Here is a 22,879-nt window from a genome sequence, read left to right as displayed (position 1 = left end):
TGATACTACACGCATATCCAGCATAGCTCCCTGCTTCAACGGCAGGGGAGAAGAAAAACAACCAATAAGGGCTGAATAACACAGTCTGGGTAAAACAAATAAGCATGGGTGTAGCTTGCTTATTGCGGCGGTTACTTCCCCTACTACCCATAACTAATCAAGCTTGATATTTCACTTGGTTGCAGCTCCATCACTGCTCTCTACATTAATGGTGGGGGTGGAAGGGAAATAGAACCAAAGAGCTAAGAGAAACAGATAAGTATGAGAAAAAAAAATGTGAAGCTTGCTGGGCAGACTGGATGGGCCGTTTGGTCTTCTTCTGCCGTCATTTCTATGTTTCTATGTTTCTATACCTTGGGTATCTTAAGCAGATCCAAACAGTCCTCAGGAAGCGGGTAGAGTTTGTCCATAGCCCTACCCACACGTAGTCCTGCCTCCGGGGTCTCCCACTCCCAAAGGAGCATCAGTTTGTGCATAGGATGGAACAGAAAACGTATGTGGAGGAGCCCTAAGTCCCGCCAAGACCGGGTCCACGTTAGTAGGCACAGCGGCAGTAACCATATCCTCAGGGGGCACCTCAATTCCCAGTTCCTGCAGAATGAAGGGAATGAGCGGTTCCAGTTCCTCCCTTTTAAATAATCACAGCACTCGTGGGTCGTCCCCCTCAAGGGGGGGGTTAGGAAGCAGTGGATCAGTATCCGGATCCGGGACTGACGGCGGTTGGGGGGGGGGGTCCCGAGGCGGCGGGACCCCCGGGACCACCCTAACCCTAATGGACACCTGCCCCTCCGGCGCCTTAGGAGGTTGCGAGGGAGGAAACTGTGGAATCTTAGGAGGGACCCTTGGGGGGTCCTCCTCCTCCTCCTGTAGGCTAGCACAGCAAGACTTGTACATGAGAAGCACAAACTTGGTAGAGAATCGATTTTTAGATTTTCTGGAGGGGAGAGGAGAGGAGAGGGGGGTAGGGGGTCAGACACTCCCTCCTGGGAATGAGGGGGGCTCAAATCCGGAGAAGAAATTTTAAAAAATTGGGCTCACCTCCCTCTGCAGCTCCGATTCAGCATCAAGATTAGCTTCTAAAATGGCCGTTCCCACAGATTTCCGAGATGGGAACGGCCTAGCCATGCGGCGAGCAGCTCACCCCCGGGTCGCCGTAGCTGCGGGTACCAAGGAGGGGCCCTCCCCACCCGGCAGGCACCCGGAGCAGAGGCCGCCGCGGGAGAGCCTTGGGGCAGACTCCCCGCAGGCGACACACAAGCAGGAATGCGGCATCAGCTGAGTAAAAAAAAAATGCTTAAAAACTAGCTAAAAGGAGCTTAGGCAAAAACACTGTATTTACTTCACTTTTTTTTTTTTTTTTTTTGTTTAAGCTCAGCTAGTAGCTGGGGGAGGGATTCCTCAGCAAGGTGGACAGATAGCCAGGGGGGACTGACTGGACCACCAGTGTCCCCCCAAAGGGGGGGACACTGGTGAATAAGGGAATAAGGGGCCTAGGCTGAAGATTTCAAGGGGCAAGCCCCCCTAGGCCCGCAGCAGAGCAGGGAGACAGAGCTGTCTCCCAAAATAACAGAGAAGTCTTTCAAAGTGTTATAATTTTTTTTTTCAGTCGGTACTTGCTTGATCCTGATTAACAGGCCAATAAAGTAAGGACGCAGTAGAAAGAGTGTGACAGTGCCGGGCGCACCCTCGTTTGCCGCACGCACAGTTCGGATCACATACCTCTCGATACAGTATTTAAATGGCATGCAAATGCAAGCCGCGTCCAAGAAGCGTAATCCATTTTACTGTATAAAGCGCTATATAGCGCCTATACAGTATCCTGAGTGCGCTGGTACCTGTCATTTCAAATGACATTTGAAATGACAGGTACCTGGAAGTGGATCCCAACTTTTAAGCAAAAGAAAAGGATCAGAGAAGTATCAGCTGGCCATTAACAGCAAGGGTCATGATTTAGCAAGACAATTCCCCTAGGGGAAAAAAAAATACAATCAAATCAGACCAAAAGAAAAACGTATTAGGAAGGACCTGTTGTTTCCAAGCATAACCTAAACTCTTGCCTGCCCAACCTAAAATCCAACGCACCGGGAAAGCCACTCTTCAGATCGCGACTAATCCCATCACTGGAAGGACGAAAGATTTTTTTTTTAAGCGTCCCAATTCCTCTCTCCGCTATATCAATGCATTCTCCTTTCCACTGCAATGCGAACAGTATTCTGAAAAATAACTTTCAAACCCAGGGTGGTGGAGCATTGTTGTGCTTGATAAAACCTGCACTCAACAGGATCGGGCAAACTTTCCCCCAGCCCCCGCTCACCTGCCCTGGCAGCGTCCATGGGTGCCAGTCTCCGGAGCAGCCCCAGTCCTCTCTCCCCTCCTCCCGGGGGCAGCCGGCGGCGAGAGCGGCTTCAGCAGGCCAGGGCGGAACGGGCGCTCCCCATGCGAGGCAACTTCCAGCAGCCCTCGCCGGCGAGGGTGAATGAGCGCACACCATGACCTCGGACGTCCAACCGGCCGCTCAGGTCACGCGTGCGTTCATGCACCTTCGCTGCCATGAGCACACGCCATGACCTTGGACCTCCAGCCGGGCGCTCAGGTCACGGCATGCATTCATGCACCCTCGCCAGCGGGGGCTGCTGGAAGTCGCCTCGCATGGGGAGCGCCCGATCCACCCCGGGCTGCTGAAGCCGCTCTCGCCGCCGGCCGGGTTTGAAAGTTATTTTTCAGAATACTGTTCGCATTGCAGTGGAAAGGAGAATGCATTGATATAGCGGAGAGAGGAATTGGGACGCTTAAAAAAAAATCTTTTGTCCTTCCAGTGATGGGATTAGTCACGATCTGAAGAGTGGCTTTCCCGGTGCGTTGGATTTTAGGTTGGGCAGGCAAGAGTTTAGGTTATGCTTGGAAACAACAGGTCCTTCCTTCCTACTCCGGAGCTGTCAGCGCGCCCGCACGGGAGACTGGCACCCACAGACGCGACCAGGGCAGGTGAGCGGGGGCTGGGGGAAAGTTTGCCCGATCCTGGCTCCTCTAAAGGTCTTGTCCCGGGGGGGTGAGGGGGTCGTTTGCCTGTGAAATTTCGTCTCTCTGACCTGACGCTCCACACTAACGCAGGGGTAAGGGTAGGCGGTAAATTAGCAGATTAAACACCCGGCAAAACTGAAGGTTAAAAAGGCGATAATCGGGGCGCACGTTACTGTATGGGAGGGAATAGCTAATCCAATCATTTACATATCATATACATGCCGCGGGCAGAAAGGGTTACCCGTTGATTTAAAGAAGCGGTAAGGATGGGTTAAAAGGGATAGTGAATCGCGGGTTGGACTTACGCGGCCAAATTGCGGGTACAAAGCGGGTTAGAAACGGGGTAATCTCGGCCGCGCTTTACTGTATCGGCCTGTAGGATAGGTACCAGATCCCTGTAGGGAAAAGAAGGGAAGAAGAAGGAGAAGAAGAAAAAGGGGAACCGCAGGTACAGCTGCCTGCATCTGCTGGAGACAGAAGAATACTGGAGGGATGCGGGGTAGGCTCTGTCCTGATATAGGATACCCTTTCAGTTTTGGTCTGTCTCCATCTGCTGGACAGGAGGCTCAACCCATGGTCTAGACTGATCCGGGTACGTACAGGGAACCTTTTTTATTTTAAAGCTCTTCTCTTCACAAATTCATGGCTTGCTTTTGAGTTTTTAAATTAAAAGGTTTATAGCACTGTACATCCTCCAAAGGAGACATATGTTATTATAGATCCTCAGCTAGCATTTCAACAGTGTCAGTAAATAAAAGGGCACATGATTTTATAGTAACTGATTTTATGCTCTCCCATCTATTTGTTGGAATGCATTTTCAAATGCTGATATATTTTTATTTTTCTGTTTTGTTTTTTGTTAATATCTTGTGCTGTTAACCTGTTTATATGTATGCACCCTTCAATTGCTTCCATCAGCTGCACCTATGTACAACCATTTTTTCCCCGAATAAAAACAAATAAAGACAAAATTGAAACTTCAGTTCTATTTGTTCTTAAACAAATGGAAAATCAGGAACCTTAATTAATACATTACAGCATTTTGTAGCCAATTTTTTGAATAGGTGGCATAGAATACTTATTGTATTGATTGCTCTACTCATACAATATGCCTCTAATCCTTTTAGCACAAACAATAGAATAAGGAAAAATGTAAAATAAGATTCAAAAATAATACCAATGGATTACCCCCACTGAATATTCAATTTGATTTGCTCAAGTTACCAGAAATTCAGTGATTTAACACTACTGCTACTGACAATTTTATTAAGTCAAAAATATATTTTGTCCAAGATCAACTTTAAATATAAGTTATTCACTGAGAGTATAAATCCCATACATATACCAATAACATGAACAAACTTTGGGGTTTTTCACAAAGTTTATTAGAATTGGCACAACACCTTTGTCTTTCTGCAGCTGTCGGTTCAGATCCTCAATAATCTGTGAATATCTTTCCATCTCTTTAGTGTACTGATCTACTTGTTCAGTTAACATCTTTACCTGACTGTCCCGTTCTTGCAGACCCTGCAAAAACAAATTATATATAAATATATATATAGCTATGTATGTATGTATATACACATACCCCCATATGAAGATATATATGGTAAAATATAATAAACTAAGGAGTTAACTTTCTAAAACTATTCAGTGCCTAAAAATTTAGGAAGATTTTCAGTGGAAGTCAGGGACCTAAATTTTCAGTACCTGAATGTAATCTGCTTTGAAGTGCTGAAAAGTGGAATAGTTAAAAAAAAAAAAAAAAAAAAAACTGAAAATTCTCTAAAATTTAGGGGCATAAAAGTAAGGATTCTAAATGTAGGACTGCAATTCATTTTCCTGGATTTTGGTGCCTAAATTAGTTCTCTAGAAATGAATTCAGTGCTAAGTACCTAACTTTTTTTTCCCCCTACTCCACCTCTGTCCCTGGATCCACTCACCTTTTAGGGATCAAATTTAGGGACTCAGACAAAGCCAGTTTTCAAAGTGCAAGCCTTCTGCGACACCCGAGGAGTACTCGTCCAAGGACAAGCAATTGCAGCCACTGACTTCCCAGGAGTGAGTAGACTGGTCTTCAGGATTCAAAGTAAGGAAATTTACAAGTAAGATTAAAAATCTCCTTTATCATCACCTTGCTAGACCAGCCCAAACACATGGGAAGTACCCACACCCTTTTGAACATGGAAGACAGGGCAGCTCTGAGAACACTTGCCCCAAAACACTGCATCTTCATTAGCTTGCAGATCTAATCTGTAATGTTTTGTGAAAGAATGTAAGAAAGACACCTTACAAATATCATCCAGAGCAAGAAGCCTGGTAACTCACTGGTGTTGTAGGCAGCGGTGACTTCCTGGCAGAAGTTATATTCAGTAGCAGGTCCGGGAACATGGGCCCTCGAGGAGCGAGTACCGGTTCCAGACTGCGACCTGAAAAGCAAGAGAGAGAGCAAGGCCCCCGAGGAGCAGGTACCCCTGGTAAAGTCCGAGGAGGCAGAGTAGCAAGGTAAGCGGAGAGAGAATCCCATCCGCAGCGATACCTGGAGGCAGCTAGGTAGGAAACCCTTTGCTAACTCGATTAGCTAGCAAAACAAGAGACCTTAAATATCTGGCGATGACGTCATCTCAGGGGGACGCCCCTGAGGTTTGAGCCACAGCTGGTACTTGAGTCAGGGCCGCGCGCGCATGCCCTTAGGCCTCAGGAGAACATGGTGGAAGGCAGCGTCTAGCCGGTCCGGGGACACTAGAGGTGGTCGGCAAAATGACGCCGCGGCAGCCAAACTTCCATCAACTAAAGAGGGAGTCACCAATGAGGTAAGGTGGGCGGAGTGGAGACGTCAGGCAGCGACGGTCGCAACACATGTTTCCTGAGGACTAACATCCTGCTGTCCTTGGAGAACACCTGTTACAGGTAAGCAACTCTGCTTTATCCAAAGACAAGCAAGATGGTAGTCCTCACACATGGATGAATCCCTAGCTACAGGCTGTCCCCCAATGAAAAAAGGAGACCAACAGACACCCAAACCAGGTGCCAACATACCAACAGCAATGGTACTGTTGGTAACAGAGGGGAATGCAGCCTGAACCAAACAGGCCCTAGGTGGGAGAGAATTGGGTTGTACACCTCAAACAGATTCCGAAGGACAGACTGGCCAAACCTACTATCAAGTTGGCCCATCTCTATCTAAGCAATAGTGAGATGTGAATGTGTGGAAAGAACTCCATGTTGCAGCCTTGAAGATCTCCTCCATATGAACAGCTCACAAGTGGGCCACTGACACTGCCATAGTTCAGACAGAATGAGAACATGTCTGAACATCACCTTGCACTTATCCACATTAAATTTCATTTGACATTTCGATGCCCAATTTTCCAGTCTCACAAGGTCTTCCTGCAATTTATCAAAATCTGCTTGTGATTTAACTACTCTGAACAATTTTGTATCATCTGCAAATTTGATTACCTCATTTGTCGTATTTCTTTCCAGATCATTTATAAATATATTGAAAAGTAAGGGTCCCAATACAGATCCTTGAGGCACTCCACTGCCCACTCCCTTCCACTGAGGAAATTGTCCATTTAATCCTACTCTGTTTCCTGTCTTTTAGCCAGTTTGTAATCCATGAAAGGACATCACCACCTATCCCATGACTCTTTACTTTTCCTAGAAGCATCTCATGAGGAACTTTGTCAAACGCCTTGACGTTGCCCCCAAGATGCAGTCTCGCCTGGGCATAACAGAAGGAAATGCAATCTGCTAGCTAATTTGATAACATCTGTTTGGCAATGGCAATACCCAACCTATTTCTATCAAAAGAAACAAAACTTGGGTGGACTGTCTATAGGCTTCTATCTGCTCCAGATAGAAGGCAAAGGCTCTCTTGCAGTCCAAACTGTGCAGGGTTTGTTCACCTTGGTGCAAATGGGGCCTGGGAAAGAATGTTGGCAGGACGATGGACTGCTTAAGATTGAAGTCCATCACCATCTAAGGCAAGAACTTAGGGTTGTCTTACATCCACACCCTATCATGGAAAAACTTAGTTTAGTTTATTGTTGTTTATATACCGATGACTCAGACTAACCATCACACCTGTTTACAAAATTAAAATACAAGAAATACAATAGTTCATAAAAGAATAACAGCTAAAAATTACACAGAATAAAAATCAAAATAGCTGTTAAAATGAAATATAGACTTCTACTTAAAACAACTTAAAATTAACTATAAAAATGTATACAATGATTTAAAACTACATAAAATATTGCAGTGAAATATTGGTAGCCTTTACAATAGAATAAAAAATATCGTGCTATTTCTGTTCAATTATTGCATCATGCTTTTATCTGAATTTTCATTCTCCATAAATGCACACTTAAATAGCCATGTCTTTAGGTTTGATTTAAATTGTTTCTTATCTGTAGTCAGTCTCAGGTATGTTGGAAGGGAGTTCCAAAGCTTTGTTCCTGCAACAGATAAAGCACGCTCTCTTACGTTGCTTAACCTGGCCGATCTGATAGTAGGGACTGACAAGAGACCTTTGTCAGCCGATCGTAGATTCCTCTGTGGTACATGTAGTCTTATTGATGTGTTTAGCCATTCTGTATGGTCTCCATGAATGACACTGTAAATTATACATGTAACCTTATATTGGATACGGTTTTGGATAGGGAGCCAATGTAAACTGATCAGAATTGGAGTAATATGGTCCCTCTTTTCTGAGCCGGTTAAGACTCGTGCTGCGGCATTCTGTAAAACCTGGAGTGGACGAATACTGGACATTGGCAGACCAAGTAACAGTGAATTACAATAGTCTAAATTAGCAAAAATAAGTGACTGTAATACGGCTCTAAAATCTGAAAAGTCTAAAAATGGTTTGAGTCTACGTAAAGTAAGTAATTTATAATAACCGTCCTTCAGTTTTGTTGAAATATGTTTTTTAAGAGAAAATTTGGTATCTATAACAACACCGAGATCACGTACATTGCCCGGGAAATTCAGTAATGGAATGTTGCTCAGATGACATTTGCATTCAAGCAGTAAAATTTCAGTTTTATCGGTATTTAAAACTAGTTTTAATTGTTGAAGTAGTTTTTTTATTGCTAAAATGTACATTTTTATAATTTCTAAGGCATCTTAGTATAAAGGTAGTTAAATCACTAAGGCTCGGAGCTTGCTGACCCTGCATGCTGAAGTGACTGACACCAAAAATATGACTTTCCAGGTCTGATACTTCAGGTTACAGTGCTGCAAATAGATCTACATCTGGTCTTCCCCAGAGGCGGAAGATCCAATTTGCAACCCCTTAGTCCAGAGACCATTCGTGGAGTGTGAAGGTACAACAAGGTCTGTCCCCTAACACATTCTCTGTTCTGGAACAGGTATATAGTCCTGAGTATCATCCCGTGAGAGAGGGCCCAGGATCAGATGTGAACCACTGCCTGACACAGGAGGAACGAGCCCATACCACCCTGCTTGTTGACATACCACATTGCTACTTGGGTGTCTGTTTGAATCAGGACAACTTTATTGAGACAGTCGATCTCTGAAAGCCCATAGCGCGAACCCGATTGCCCACAGTTCCAGGAAGTTGATTTGGCAACAGCATTCCTGGGCAGACCAGATACCCTGAGTGCTGAGCCCATCTACATGAGCTACCCAACCCAGGGTGGACGCATCCGTGGTAAGGACAATTTGGATAGGAGGATTTTAAAAGGAAATCCCCCGTTCCAGATTTGAAATTACCTGCCACCAGGACAAAAATCATGGAGAGGCTGAGTGACTCGGATGCAGTCCTGGAGGCTCTGAGTGGACTTACACCACTGGGACCTCAGGGTCCATTGGGCTCTTCTCATTTACCAGCGTGCCAAGGGAGTTACATGAACTATTGCAGCCATATGACCCAACAACCTCAACGTGCCAAACTGACACCTGCTGGCTTTGTTGAATCTCTGCCACGATGGTCATCAGGCTGATGAATCTTTTTTTTTTTTTTTCAGGGAGAAAGGCCTTGGCCTGAGCCACATCTAGCAGGGCTCTTATGAAGTCCAGTTGAGGTGATGGTCTGAGATGAGAAAATGGTTAGTTGATGACAAATCTTAGTGACTCCAACACCCAAAAGGTCAGGCGCATGGTCCCAACAGCCCCTGTCTGAGAGGTGCTCTTGACCAGTCAATTGTCCAGATAAGAGAAGATGAATTCCCATCCTGTGCGGGTGCGCCGCCACCATGGCTAGGCATTTTTGTAAAGACACATGGGACTGAAGTTAGCCCAAAAGGCAACACGCGATATTGGAAGTGCTGCTTTCCCACCATGAACCTGAGATACGTCCGGTGACTGGGGAAGATATCGATGTGGGTGTAAGCATCCTTCAAATTGAAGGAGCACAACCAGTCCCCTTTTTGCAGTAAAGGGATTAAAGGTGCCCAGGGAAACCATCTTGAACTTTTTTTTCCGGAGAAATTTGTTCAAAGCCCTCAGGTCTAGGATGGGATGGACTTCTCCTGTTTTCTTTGGAATCAGGAAGTACTTGGAGTAAACCCCTTCCCTCTTTGCCCTAGTGGAACGGGCTCAACCATTCTAGCCATTAAGGAGGAGGAGAGCTCTGCAAGCAGTACCTCTTGAAGTGTTACCAGACCTCCAAACTGGCTGGGGGGGAGGGCAATTTGGCACGGCATCCAAGAGGTTTAATCGATAACCCTGATGGACAATGGAAAGAACCCACTGGTCTGAGGTTAAACTGGGCCACTGGTCTGCAAAGAATCATAGTCTTCCCCTGACTGACAGAGTCATCGCCCTGGTTACAGGTGACTGGGCTATGCTCCCCATGACCCAGTCAAAACCTCATACTGGGAGTTGACTGAAGCGCTGGCTGAGCCTTTGGAGCTCTTTGCTGCCTGGGACGGCCGCAAAAGCTCTAAGGTTGTGGATGACAGCAAGGGGGTGGAGGATAGTACTTCCTTTGGCGAAAGAAAGGCTTCTACTGCCCCAATCTTACCGACCTCCTAGATGAGGATGGGTCCGGAATGCTGGCGGAGAGTTGCTGGAGGGTCTTATGGTGGTCCCAGACCAGGGCCCTGCATCCTTCACCTTATTTATGAAAAGATTCTCTTCAGTGCACTGCACATCAACATGTCCGAGTACCAAAGCCCGCAGCCATGCCATTCTGTGGGCACCAATTCCCGCTGCAGAGACCCTTGATGCCATTTCAAAAGCATTGTAGGTCACGCGGACCTTGTGTTTTCCACACTCCAGGCCTTTAAGCACCAGTGACATGAAGGTGTCCTGCTGCTGTTGAGGCAACTGCTTGGCCACCTCCTGCACCTGCTTCCAGATGTCCCGCGAGTATTGGCTCATATAGAGCTGTTAAGAAGCTATGCAGGCAATGAGCATAGTTCCCTGAAAAACCTTCCTTCCACAAGCGTCCATTGCTCTGTGATCCTTCCCTGGGGGCGCCGAAGAATGGATCCGAGAATGCTTGGCTCTCTTGAGAGCAGATTCAACCACCACCACTGACTGGTGAGGCAGCAGACGCTAGTCAAATCCAGTAGCCTTCCAGGTGAGATAAACTGCATCCGCCTTCTTGTTTACAGGAGGCACTGTAAGGGGGCCACTCCCAGATCCTCAACAGCAACTCCTTAAGGATGTTGTGTACTGGATCCTCCATGACCTCTTTAGGAGGTGCCACAGACTGGAAGATCTCCAGTATTTTGTGCCGGGCATCCTCTTCAGTTAACAACTGAAAGGGGATGGCCTCCGCCATCAACTGTACAAACCCCGCAAAATTCTCAGAGACCTCCTTTGCACTTCCGGAAGAGAAGGGTCTGAAGGGAGACCATTGGAGGCATCATCTTAGACCTCTGTAGAGTCATTCCTCCAGGGATCATAAGGCTCATTATCCTCCATGTCATTGACTGGAGATGGAGCCCTGGGAGCTCGGCCTTCATCCAGCAGTGGGGGCACCGATGGCACTGGACGGTTGGGGGGGTGCAGGCCTCGATAGCTTGGCTTGCCTGAGGGAAGCTTCCTCCTTTGAGAAGCCGGCCATGACCACCTTATCAGCAGGGGGAAGCTCCGGTGCCCCACTGGAGACAACCCGGGAACAGATGGTGGCTTGGTCGGTAACATGCCGATCAGCGCGTGGAGAAATTCGAGCAGTGCCTCCAAGACGGATGGTGCCAGCACATTCGATGCCGCAGCAACCACGTTCCACATTGCCCACTCAACAGCCAATTGTACACACCTCTCAAGCTCCTCGAACACTGCTGATGCCAAAACTGACTGGGAGGGAGGATGTGAGATCAGATCCTCTTCAGAACCTAGAGGAGGATTGGTGGACTCCATGGCACACCTCCAGCATCAGTGGAGGACTGTCTTTCCTCACTGATGGTTTGCTTCGGGAGCATCTCAGTGCAAGCCAATGCATCCCCTTGCCCAGCACTGTGCATCAACAGGGACCAGTGCCGATGATTTCATGGTTTCCATCAATGCTCGGAATGGTCTTTCCCTGATACAGAGGCCGATGATGAGGAACCTGACGTCCTGATCGGTCTCTGGCGCCCCTATCAGCCGATGGCACAGACGGAACAGACAGCTCTGCTGATGTCGACAGCTCAGTGTCCATCAGTGCAGCTCCGTGGTCTCTCGATGTTGATGCCTCCATTGCCAATGCAGATAGCTCGGCCTTCTTCGACCCAAAAAAGTGTTACATCTTATCAAGTCAAAGAAGATGTCCTTTCAGGGTCATCTGGGTGCAGCTGCAGCAACCCCGGACGTCATGCAATGACCCTAGGCAGAGGACACATTCATAATGGGGGTCTGTGATGGACATTGTCTTCGGACACCAGGGGCATCGCTTAAAACCGGAAGAGGCCATGATGGGACAAAAGAAAAGAGATGCTAAATCAGCAAGCACCCACCGCACCACCATCCCAGGGGACTTACACGAAAAGAAACTTACCAGAAACTTTGAAAACTCCAACTAGGATGCTAAAGGGAGAACGGAGAGGGACCCAGCGTCAATCATTGGTGACAAGCAGCACAAGATAGCGCGAAAAACCACAAGGAAAAGTTTACCAAAAATAGACCAAACATGAGGCTCACTGACCGTGATGCTGCAGCTCCATGGAAAAGAAGAGACTGAAGAGGGATCCTGTGTGGACTCATGGTATAGGGCATGCAGAGCAAGCTCAATGTGGCCAAGTCAAAGTTCTAGAATCTTTGACATAAGTTTACTGTTTTGGGGCTCCATCTTATGATGTTACCCATGAGTGAGGACTACCATCCTGCTTTTCCTCAGAGACCAGGCTGTGACCACTGGGAAGACAGAGAGGAACCTCGGCCTACAATTGCACCAGTTCCACATACCATGGTCTTCCTGGCCAATCTACAGCCACCAGGATAACTATCAAAAAGTGATCTTCTATTCTTCTTAGAGTCCTGCCTACGAGAGGTCATGGCAGGAAGCCATACAAAAGTTTGAAGTTTGTTCTTTGGCCAAAGATGAAAGAAGGAATCAATCCTGCTGGAACTCCATTCTTTCTAGCGACTAAATCTGTCGCTATGGAGTTTTTGTAAGTTTCCATCAAATTCATATAAGGGAAGCCCCACCAGTCTACTACCTTCTGAAAAGACTTTGGGCTGAGTTTTCACACTCCAGGATCCAATGTATTTCTGCTGAGAAATTTGGCTCGAAGGTTTTCTGATCCAGAGATGCAAGCAGCCAAAAGCTACAAAATAGATACTGTTCTGCCCACTGAAACAAGCAGCTTGCTTCCTGGGCCAACATGGTACTTTGAGTGTCCCTTGCTACCACTAAGGCATTGTCTGAGGGCACCCAAACTATCTCTCCTTATTGATGTCCCTGGTCTCTAGACTGTTTATTGACCAAAATCCTTCCTCCATGGACCATAGTACTTGCGCTACCTTATCGCAACAGTGAGCTTTCCAGCCCAATAGGCTCACATCTGAAGTCACTACAATCTACTGGGAGGTTCCAGGTCTATTCCCTTCAACAGATTCATAGGAGATGCCCACCAAGCTAATGGTTTCCTTATGGAAAGGGGAACATGAAGACAAACCTCATAATCCTGTTATTGTTGGGATTAGCAAATCAACAAAGATGACTGAAAAGGATGCATGTGACCTCTGACTCAAGAAACTAGATCCAAAGTGGCTGCCATATAACCCAGAAATTGGAGATAGTACGACACACTACAAGTTTTTCAAGACAGAAACTCTCACACTTCAGAAAAACTTGGCCCATCCTCATATCAAACCAAGTCCCCAAATATTCTGAAGACTGGGAGGGAACCAGATTGCTCTTAACATAGTTCCCCCACCTAGCCCAAGTCTTCTAGTATCTGAATTTTCCTGGACAAGGCCAACTGGCTCTCCTGAAACGATTTAACAAGGATTAGTCAATTGTCCAGATATTGATAAATCAGGATACCTCCCCTGCATAAAGATGCCACTAACATCACTATCATCTTGAAGGGTGGTCTTGATGCTGTGGCAATCCTGAAGGAGAGTACCTTGAACTGGATTTGTTTCCCTAAGAACAAAACAGAAGGGTGTTCTTCCATAATGAGAATGTAGAACTACATTTTGGCTATGTCCAGAAATGAAAAACTCTTCTTGCTTTACTCTCACTATGATGGAGCAAAGTGGTTTCATCCTGAAGTGGGAATGCAGAGATAGCCATTGACCTCTGAGATTTGGGATACAATGAAAAGAACCACCTTCCTTTGGAACTATAAAATTGATTAAGTATTGATTTAGGCCCTGAGCCTCGAACAAAACTGTAACTACAGCTTCCAAATGATGAAGCCTTTCCAAAGTAGCCTTTATCACCTTCCCATTGAATACTTATGTGCAAGGAAACACCTCACCAGCATTTGAATGTCAAATTCTAGAGAATATCCGTTCTGCAGGATGTCCAGGACCCACTGGTCTAAGGTGATGTGTGTTCAAACCCAGTAAAACCACTGAAGTGACCGCCTACCGGGACAACTTTGGAGCAGACCAGCTGACCTTTATTGGGTCGACTGGCAAACTTCAGACATTCCAGCAATGTTGTTTCTAAATTTCCTGGCCCCACAAAAGATTGATTCATCCCTCAAAACTTCTCTGACTGAAAAAGAGGCAGGTTTCCAGGTCTCTCTGAAAACATCTTGACCTAATTCACAAAGGCTTTTCTCCCATTCTTTGTCTATGAGAAAAATGCAAGTAAATGAGACCTTTAGACTGTAAGCCCTGTGAGGACAAGAAAATACCTACTGTGCCTTCATGTAACTCACCTTGAGCTATGAAAAGGCATGAGATAAATAATGAAACTCTATGAATCTTCTTTTCTTGTGAATTTCTAATTTTACCCTACCCTGTCAGGGAACAATTAATTTGCACAATACACAAAGATGCTGCTAATGTAACAGGCATATATACCCAACCGAAAACCCTCCCACCCCGATTCTACTGCAGTGTGAAAGCATTTTTACTCTTAATACTGTCAGGCCATACAACCCAGAAGACTTGGGGGAAAAATAAAAGGAAAAAAATAGAAATCATCCTATGTTCTGGGGAGCCTCTTTCAGCTTCCAAACTTAGCAAGGGTTCCCATGTCTCAAACATCAGGATAGTCCTTCCTTAATTCATAAGTCCATATCTCCAAAGAATAAGTCTGACAAACCAATTGCACCTGTGCCTTTTAGGGGAGGCTTTTCAAGGCAGTTCCAGTGCCTCGCCACTCTTTGTCTAGCAGGCATTAATGGATTAACTAAAGGAATCTCTCTTTAGAGCCGTTAAAATTGCTGGTTCTAAAGGCTCATTTATGAAAATAATTGTAGTAGTAGCAGTCTATTTGTGAAGGGAAGAAAGGGGGCGGGGAGATGTCTGTACTATGTTTCAGTTCTGCTTCCCTTTGTATCCCTATCCCTTTTCTAATCTCCCACCCAATCTGACATACACATACACACACCCAGCACCAATCTCTTCTCTCAGACATACACCCATAAGGCAGGTCACACGTTAGACCTCATTTTCGTAAATGAAGGAATATCGTCCGTTAACAATCCATCATGCCTACAGGTCCCTTGGACGGACCACCGAATCATCTCCACGGCTCTAGAGATCATGGAACACCCTCCCCAAACTACACATGCAACCTCAGTCGCCATCCGAAAACCTTGTACTGGAGAAATCCTCAGCTCTCATTTATCCAAAGAACTAGCTCAACTAAACCTCTCAGACGTCAACACTGCCACTACCTCATGGATCAACATCACCAATAGGGTGGCTGATCAAGTATGCCCCATGACCACGAAATTGCTCCATCCTGAAAAGGACAACAGGAAACCCTGGTTCACGCCAGAGTTGAAGTCGCTCAAACATGAGCTCAGATGTAAGGAACACAGGTGGCGAAAAAACCCGTCCACTATTATCCTCTTGGCTTATAAATCTTGCCTAAACTCTTACAGAAACATCATCAATATAACCAAGAAAGAATTCTTCTCAAAAAAGATCCACCACTTTATCTTCGACTCTAGAGCTCTGTTTTCCTATGTGTCAGCCCTCACTAAACCAACTACCCCTCTTATACCAGACGCACAAGCATCCAACAAAGCCAACGAACTGGCGGTCTACTTTGAGAAAAAAATAGACACCCTCCTCGCTCCTTTCAAGGGGCCCTCTCCTCAACTGAACTACCCTCCCACCACCAGCACACAACACTCTCACCCAACCCACATGCAATACAAAGCAACTACAGCTTCGATGGCTTCCCTTGAGCAGACGTCCGCCTTAGAAATTGAAAACATCCTTAGGAAGATGAAGCCCTCGTCCCACCCACTTGACCACATCCCATCCAATCTATTGTTCTCCATTCCTAACATCATCGCTAAACCGATAGCAGACATCATAAACTGCTCGCTCTCCCAAGGTCAAGTCCCTGACCAACTCAAGCTTGCTATTCTCAAGCCTCTCCTTAAAAAACCTAACCTTCCACCCACTGACCCAGCTAACTTCAGACCAATTGCCAACCTCCCAATGATTGCAAAAATCATGGAGAAGGTAGTAAACAGACAACTATCCGAATTCCTAGAAGAGAATGACATTCTAACCTCCAATCAATTCAGATTTCGAAAGTCACTGAACACTGAATCTCTACTAGCCTCGCTTTCTGATAACATCCTCATCAACCTGGAAAATGGTCAACCTTTCCTTCTCGTCTTACTGGACCTCTCCTCAGCGTTCGACACTGTGAACCATTCCTGCCTCATTCAGCATCTAGCAGATATTGGTTTAACAGGTTCAGCGCTCAACTGGTTCAAATCTTTCCTTGAAAACAGGCAATACAAGGTTAGGATTAACAACAAAGAATCACTCCCTATCAGATCAAAGCTGGGGGTACCTCAAGGATCATCCCTTTCACCTACACTATTCAATATTTATCTCCTTCCACTCTGCCATCTACTATCTAACCTCAAGCTAACACACTTCCTATACGCGGATGACATTCAGATCCTCATCCCGATAATGGAATCCCTCCACAAAACGTGGTCTTACTGGAACAGCTGCCTTTCGGCAATCAAAAACATGCTAACAAGCCTCAACCTCGTGCTAAATACTAGCAAAACTGAAATCCTCATAATAGCTCCAGACAAGTGCTCTCTATTCAACCCAACTAGTTCCACCCAACTCTCCTTCACATCAATCGACCACACGCCACAAGTAAGAGATCTTGGTGTACTTCTGGACAACCAACTCAACTTCACCAAGTTCATAAACAATACTACCAAAGACTGCTTCTTCAAATTGCAAGTCTTAAAAAAATTAAAACCTCTTCTACACTTCCGAGACTTCCGCTTGGTACTACAATCTATCATCCTCCCTAAACTGGACTATTGCAACTCACTCCTCCTGGGCCTGCCAGCCAACACCATCAAACCACTTCAGATGGTCCAGAACGCGACGGCCAGAATTCCCACTAACACCAAAAAATGGGATCACATCACCCCTATCCTCCAAAATCTTCACTGGCTGCCTATAAAATTTAGGATACAATTTAAATCCCTCATGATGATTCACAAGGCTCTTCACAACATCTCCCCCCTCAACCTATCCTTCCAACTACAGCAACACATCTCCAATAGACCAATCAGAAGTGCATACCAGAACATGCTTCACACCCAGCCAACAAAAACCTCATTGAGGAAACTAGCTCTGTCCACTGCAGGTCCCCATCTTTGGAACCTGCTCCCACCGGACCTCCGCCAAGAACCATGCCTTCCGACATTCAAAAAGAAGCTAAAGACTTGGCTATTCACTCAAGCTTTCCCTGAGAGCTAAAATCTGGTGAAGCGACAGACGATATACCTACCTATGTACATATGTTCCTGATTTATGGTTCCCAGTTACATTTAATTGAGTTTATGAAAGTTCTCTTTAATAGTTTTCCTGTATACTTGTGTTAATGTATTCTGCCTTGAGGCGACTGTTTTAATGTATTTCCGCCCTGGAGGCGACTGTTCAGTTCCTTGTAAACCGGTGCGATATGTATTCTTTACAGGAACATCGGTATATAAAAATTAAAAATAAATAAATAAATACACTGCTCCAACCCCCCCAGTCCTCTCTCTTTCCTACAAAAAACATGCCCCCAGCTGATCCCCTTCTCATCGCCCTCTCTTTTACCTGCAATGATCCCTTCTCAGCCCCAAACATCTCCAAAAGGAAATCCCTTTCCTCCCCTCTCTCCCTCCAGATTTTGCCACCCTAGGTACAGGCCTAGTTTGCCTATTGACAAATCTAGGCCGGCCTCAAAGTCTGCTCCAAGTATTCACCATCCTCTCAGTGAAAAAATATTTTCTCACATTCTTTTTTAGCTTCCCCATCTTCGGCTTCATATGAAGAGCCCCTGTCCTTCAACTTTTGATTCAAATGGATAATGCTTCCTTCTGGAAGCCTGCTAGATATTTGAATATTAGCATCATATCTCCCCTTTCTCTTCTTTAGATCCTCAGTATCTCTGTGACTGGCTTATACTGCAGTCCATGCACCATTTTGGTAGCCCTCTTTTATCAATATTATTTTAAAGATATGGTCTCCAGAACTGGCAACTAAAAAAAAAAAAAAAATCATGATTTTGATTATTGAATTTTTTCTGAATTATCTTTCAGGGTTAATAAAGGAAAATTGGTTCTTACCTGATAATTTTCGTTCCTGTAGTACCACGGATCAGTCCAGACTCCTGGGTTTTGCCTCCCTTCCAGCAGATGGAGACAGAGAAAGTTTTGACAGACTCTGCCATATATACCAAGGTGCCACCCACAGTCTGCCAGTATTACTCAATGTCAAAGCAGAATGGATCAAACCAAACTAACCATATACAGGAAATGGAAACCCAAATCTGAACAACTGGATCACTAAGGCTGACCGTGACCCAAACCTGAGAAATCAAATCTGCAGAATCATCTTAGACAATTATCGATCGAGCGGACTCTCCCTTGACTTAATGCTGAGAAAAGGGTGGGACTCTGAACTGATCCGTGGTACTACAGGAACGAAAATTATCAGGTAAGAACCAATTTTCCTTTCCCTGTACATACCTGGATCAGTCCAGACTCCTGGGATGTACCAGAGCGCAATTACTTAGGGTGGGACCCAGAGAGACCCGCTCGAAGCACACCTTCTCCAAACGCCCCCGGGACCGGTGCCCGGACATCCAGTCGATAATGTTTCGCAAACGTATGCAAAGATTTCCATGTAGCCACTCTACAAATCTCTTGAGGAGAAATATGCTGACATTCCGCCCAGTAGAGCACACTCTACTAGAGCCTGAGCTCTAGTAGAGTGTGCTCGAACATTTACCGGCGAGGTCTTATTCCGCAGAATATAAGCCGAGCTGATAGCTTCCTTCAGCCAGCGAGCAATAGTAGTCCTGGAAGCCATATTTCCCCTCTTTGGACTACTCCACAGTACAAAGAGATGGTCCGACAATCGAAAAGCATTCGTGACTTCCAGGTACTGTAGGAGTGCTCTCTGAACATCCAACTTCCGCAAGTCTCGCGCAAGGGGATCCAACCGATCCACATTCGCAAACGATGAAAGTTCCACTGACTGATTCAGGTGAAAGGAGGAAACTACCTTCAGAAGAAAGGACGGGTCCGTAAGCAACGAAACTCCCGACTCAGAAATCCGTAGGAAAGGCTCCCTACAAGACAAAGCCTGAAGTTCCACCACCCTTCGTGCAGAGGAAATAGCAACCAAAAATACCACTTTTAAAGTAAGATCTTTCAAGGTCGCTCTCTTTAAAGGCTCAAAGGGCAAACCACACAACGCGTTGAGAACCAAATTCAGATTCCACGAAGTACAAGGGGACCGAAGCGGGGGACGCAAATGTTTGGCTCCCCGAAGAAAACGTGCCACATCCGGATGGGTAGCCAATGACATTCCATGAAGAGAACCTCGAAAACAAACAAGGGCCGCCACCTGGACCCTAAGCAAACTGCACGATAAACCCTTTGCGAGACCAGCTTGCAGAAAACACAAAATATCCGCGATAGACGCCTGGATGGGATCAACTTGCCATGCTACGCACCAATCTTCAAACACTTTCCACACCCTAGCATACGTTAAAGATGTAGACGACTTTCGCGATCTCAAAAGGTTAGCAATCACCGTGTCCGAGTAACCCTTGCCTTTTAAGCGTCGCCTCTCAAAAGCCATGCCGCTACACAAAAGTGATCCGCCTCTTCCAAATATACAGGGCCTTGATGAAGGAGACACGGGATGGCCCCGACACAGTCAGGTTGAGCAGATCTGCAAACCACGGGTGTCTCGGCCACTCCAGGATTACCAGTATGACCTCCGCCGGGTGTAGCTCTATCCGACGAAGCATCTTCCCTATGAGGGGCCATGGTGGAAAGGCACGTTGGCCACGGGAGGACTAGCGCGTCCATGCCCTCGGCCCTCTCTCCCTGCACCTGCTGAAAAACCGCTGTGCCTTGGCATTCTTGAAGGTCGCCATCAGGAGTGCCCCATTCGTCGCAAATGAGTCGAAAGGCTTCGTCCACAAACTCCCACTCTCCTGGGTCGAGGTGGTTGCGACTCAGAAAGTCCGCCTGTACATTTTCGACGCCCGCTATGTGGGACGCCGCTATACGGGACAAGTGCTGCTCCATCCAGTGTATCAACGTCCGTGCTTCCTCCGCCACTGGGCGACTTTGGGTCCCTTCTTGTCGATTGATATACGCCACCGTGGTTGCATTGTCGGACAAGACCCGGAATGACTTGCCCTGAATCAGTGGACAGAACGCTTGTAAGGCCAGACGAACCACTCTGGTCTCCAGACGATTGACGGACCACTGAGACTCCTGTAGGGACCATAGGCCCTGTACAGACTTCCGGAGGCATACTGCTCCCCAACCGGAGAGACTGGCATCCGTAGTCACAATCGTCCATTCGGGCATTACTAGGGAAACTCCCTTTTGCAAATTGTCCGAGCAAAGCCACCAGCCGAGACTGGACCTCGCCACCTCTGGGAGTGGGAGAGGGAGATGAAACTGTTCAGAGACCGGACTCCACCTGGACAGCAATGCCGACTGTAACGGACGCATATGCGCAAAGGCCCACGGTACGAGCTCCAGAGTGAAAGTCATGGATCCCAAGACCCTCAGGTAATTCCACACCCGAGGAAGGTGGTTTACCAACAGAGCCTGAACCTGACTCTGTAACTTGGTAATGTGATCTGCTATCAGGAACACCTTCCCTTCTCTCGTGTCGAACAGCGCTCCCAGAAACTCCAAGGTCTGGGAAGGAACAAGCTGTCTCTTGGCCAAGTTGATCACCCAGCGGAGGGATCTCAACAGCTGCAGCATCCGGCGAACCACCTCGTGACAAAGTTCTTCGGACTTTGCTCGAATCAGCCAGTCGTCCAAATATGGATGCACCAACCAGCCTTCCCTGCAAAGCTGAGCCGCCACTACCACCATGATCTTGGTGAACGTTCTGGGAGCGGTGGCCAGCCCGAAAGGCAGGGCTTGAAATTGATAATGGTGACAAGAGGACAAAAAACCGTAGAAACCGCTGGTGATCTCGTCGCATGCCGATGTGCAGATAAGCTTCCATCAAGTCCAGCGACGCCAGAAACTCGCCCGGACGTACGGAGGCAATCACCAACCGCAGGGTCTCCATGCGGAAGCGAGGCACCCAAAGACAGCGATTGACGACTTTTAGGTCGAGGATGGGTGGGAAAGTTCCCTCTTTCTTTAGGACCACGAAGTAGATGGAATACCGGCCCTTCCTTTGTTCGCCCAACGGGACCGGGGTAATTGCCCCCAGGCCCTGAAGTCTTCGTAACGTGTCGAGCACTGCCTGACGCTTTTCTTGATATGCGCACGGGGACCTCAGAAATAGGTCGCGTGGACGGCGTACAAAATCTAAAGCGTAACCGTGTTTTATCACTGTGAGGACCCACTGATCCGATGTCACCCTGGCCCATTCCTCGTAAAACAAGGACAGTCTTCCTCCCACGACAACCTCCGAGGAGTGGGCCCGCCTCATCTCATTGTGAAAACGACTCCAGTGGACGCCGGGGAAGCTCCAGGTCTCCGAAACCGGCGGCCACGAAAGGACTGAGACCATGACTGTTGCCTGTTAAGCCCTGGCCTGAAAGCAGGCTCCGCAGACCTGGCAGGACGAAACTTCCAATTTCCTCGAAAACGAGATCTTGCAGAAAAGGAACCTCTGGACTTGGGCCGATCCTCCAGCAAACAATGGACCTTATTTTCTCCCAGAGATTTGATCAAATCCTCTGCTTACCAAAAAGCAGCTTTCCCTTAAAAGGCATGGAGCCAAGTTGCGCCTTAGACGAGACATCCGCCACCCAGTTTCTCAATCACAAAAGCCTGCGCGCTGACACCGTGGATACCATGGACCTGGCTGAGGCCCTCAACAGATCATGAAGGGCGTCAGCACTATACGCGACCACTGACTCCAGTCGGCCCCGCTTGTAGAGCCTCACCCTCCGACAGGCCCTCATTTGCCTGCAGCTACTGAACCCAGCGGAGGCCAGCCCGCAGGGCAAAATTGCTACACATGGCGGCCCGCACCGCCAGCGCCGACACTTCAAAAATCTTCTTGAGTTGAATCTCCAACTTCCTATCCTGCAGATCCTTGAGGGCCGTCGCTCCGGTGACCGGTATAGTGGTCCACTTGGTAACCGCTGTCACCGCCGAGTCCACCTTAGGCACTCGCAACATCTCCAGAGCGTCCTCCGGCAAAGGATATAGCTTGTCCATAGCTTTACTCACCTTGAGCCTGAGGTCAGGGGTATCCCACTCACGGAATAACAAATCCGTGGCAGAAAAATGGAATGGGAATGAAGTAGTGGGGCCCCTCAGGCCCAACAAGACAGGATCCATATTCCCCTGATTGACCTCCGCCGGGGCCCCCTCGATCCCCAACTCTCTCAAAATAAAGGGGATGAGTGGGCCGAGCTCATCTCTACAGTACAGCTGGACTACCTTTGGGTCGTCCCCCTCGGCGACCTGTGCCCCTCGGACCTCGTCCGCTGGCAAGTCCAGATTCTCATCCACCCCTCCTGAGGGCTTTTCTTGTGAATCCGTATCATCAGAGGTCTGATGGCCCCCTGTTCGTAAAGGGCGTTGTACCTTAGGGAGACCGGAGCCCCCGGTATCCCTGTCCCGGCTCCCCTTAAACCTATGCCGCTTCCGATTGGCCTTCTGGGAGCCACTGGGGGAGGGACCCTCCTCAACCTGCTTCCTACCTGCCTTCTTGGCCCTAAACGCCTTACACATAAGCAATACAAACTCAGAGGAAAACGAAGAGGAAGAGGAGGAGTCCC

General features: G+C 47.3%; 1 protein-coding gene across 3 annotated transcripts in view; it reads right to left on the bottom strand.

Annotated features, from left to right (window-relative positions):
* CEP290 (centrosomal protein 290) overlaps positions 1–22,879 on the bottom strand; it is a 557,889-nt gene that overhangs the window by 462,189 nt on the left and 72,821 nt on the right. For all 3 annotated transcript variants that reach the window (XR_003856690.1, XM_029601651.1, XM_029601650.1), the window contains exon 12: positions 4,425–4,548. Coding sequence is in view for 2 of the 3 variants with exons in the window: in XM_029601651.1 (XP_029457511.1) it covers positions 4,425–4,548 (124 nt within the window). In the remaining variant the exon portion in view is untranslated. The remainder of the gene's footprint in view (positions 1–4,424; positions 4,549–22,879) is intronic.

The sequence above is a fragment of the Rhinatrema bivittatum genome, chromosome 4 (assembly GCF_901001135.1).
Source record: "Rhinatrema bivittatum chromosome 4, aRhiBiv1.1, whole genome shotgun sequence".
In the NCBI taxonomy this organism is placed as follows: domain Eukaryota; kingdom Metazoa; phylum Chordata; class Amphibia; order Gymnophiona; family Rhinatrematidae; genus Rhinatrema; species Rhinatrema bivittatum.
This window is presented reverse-complemented; position numbering and strand designations above follow the sequence as displayed.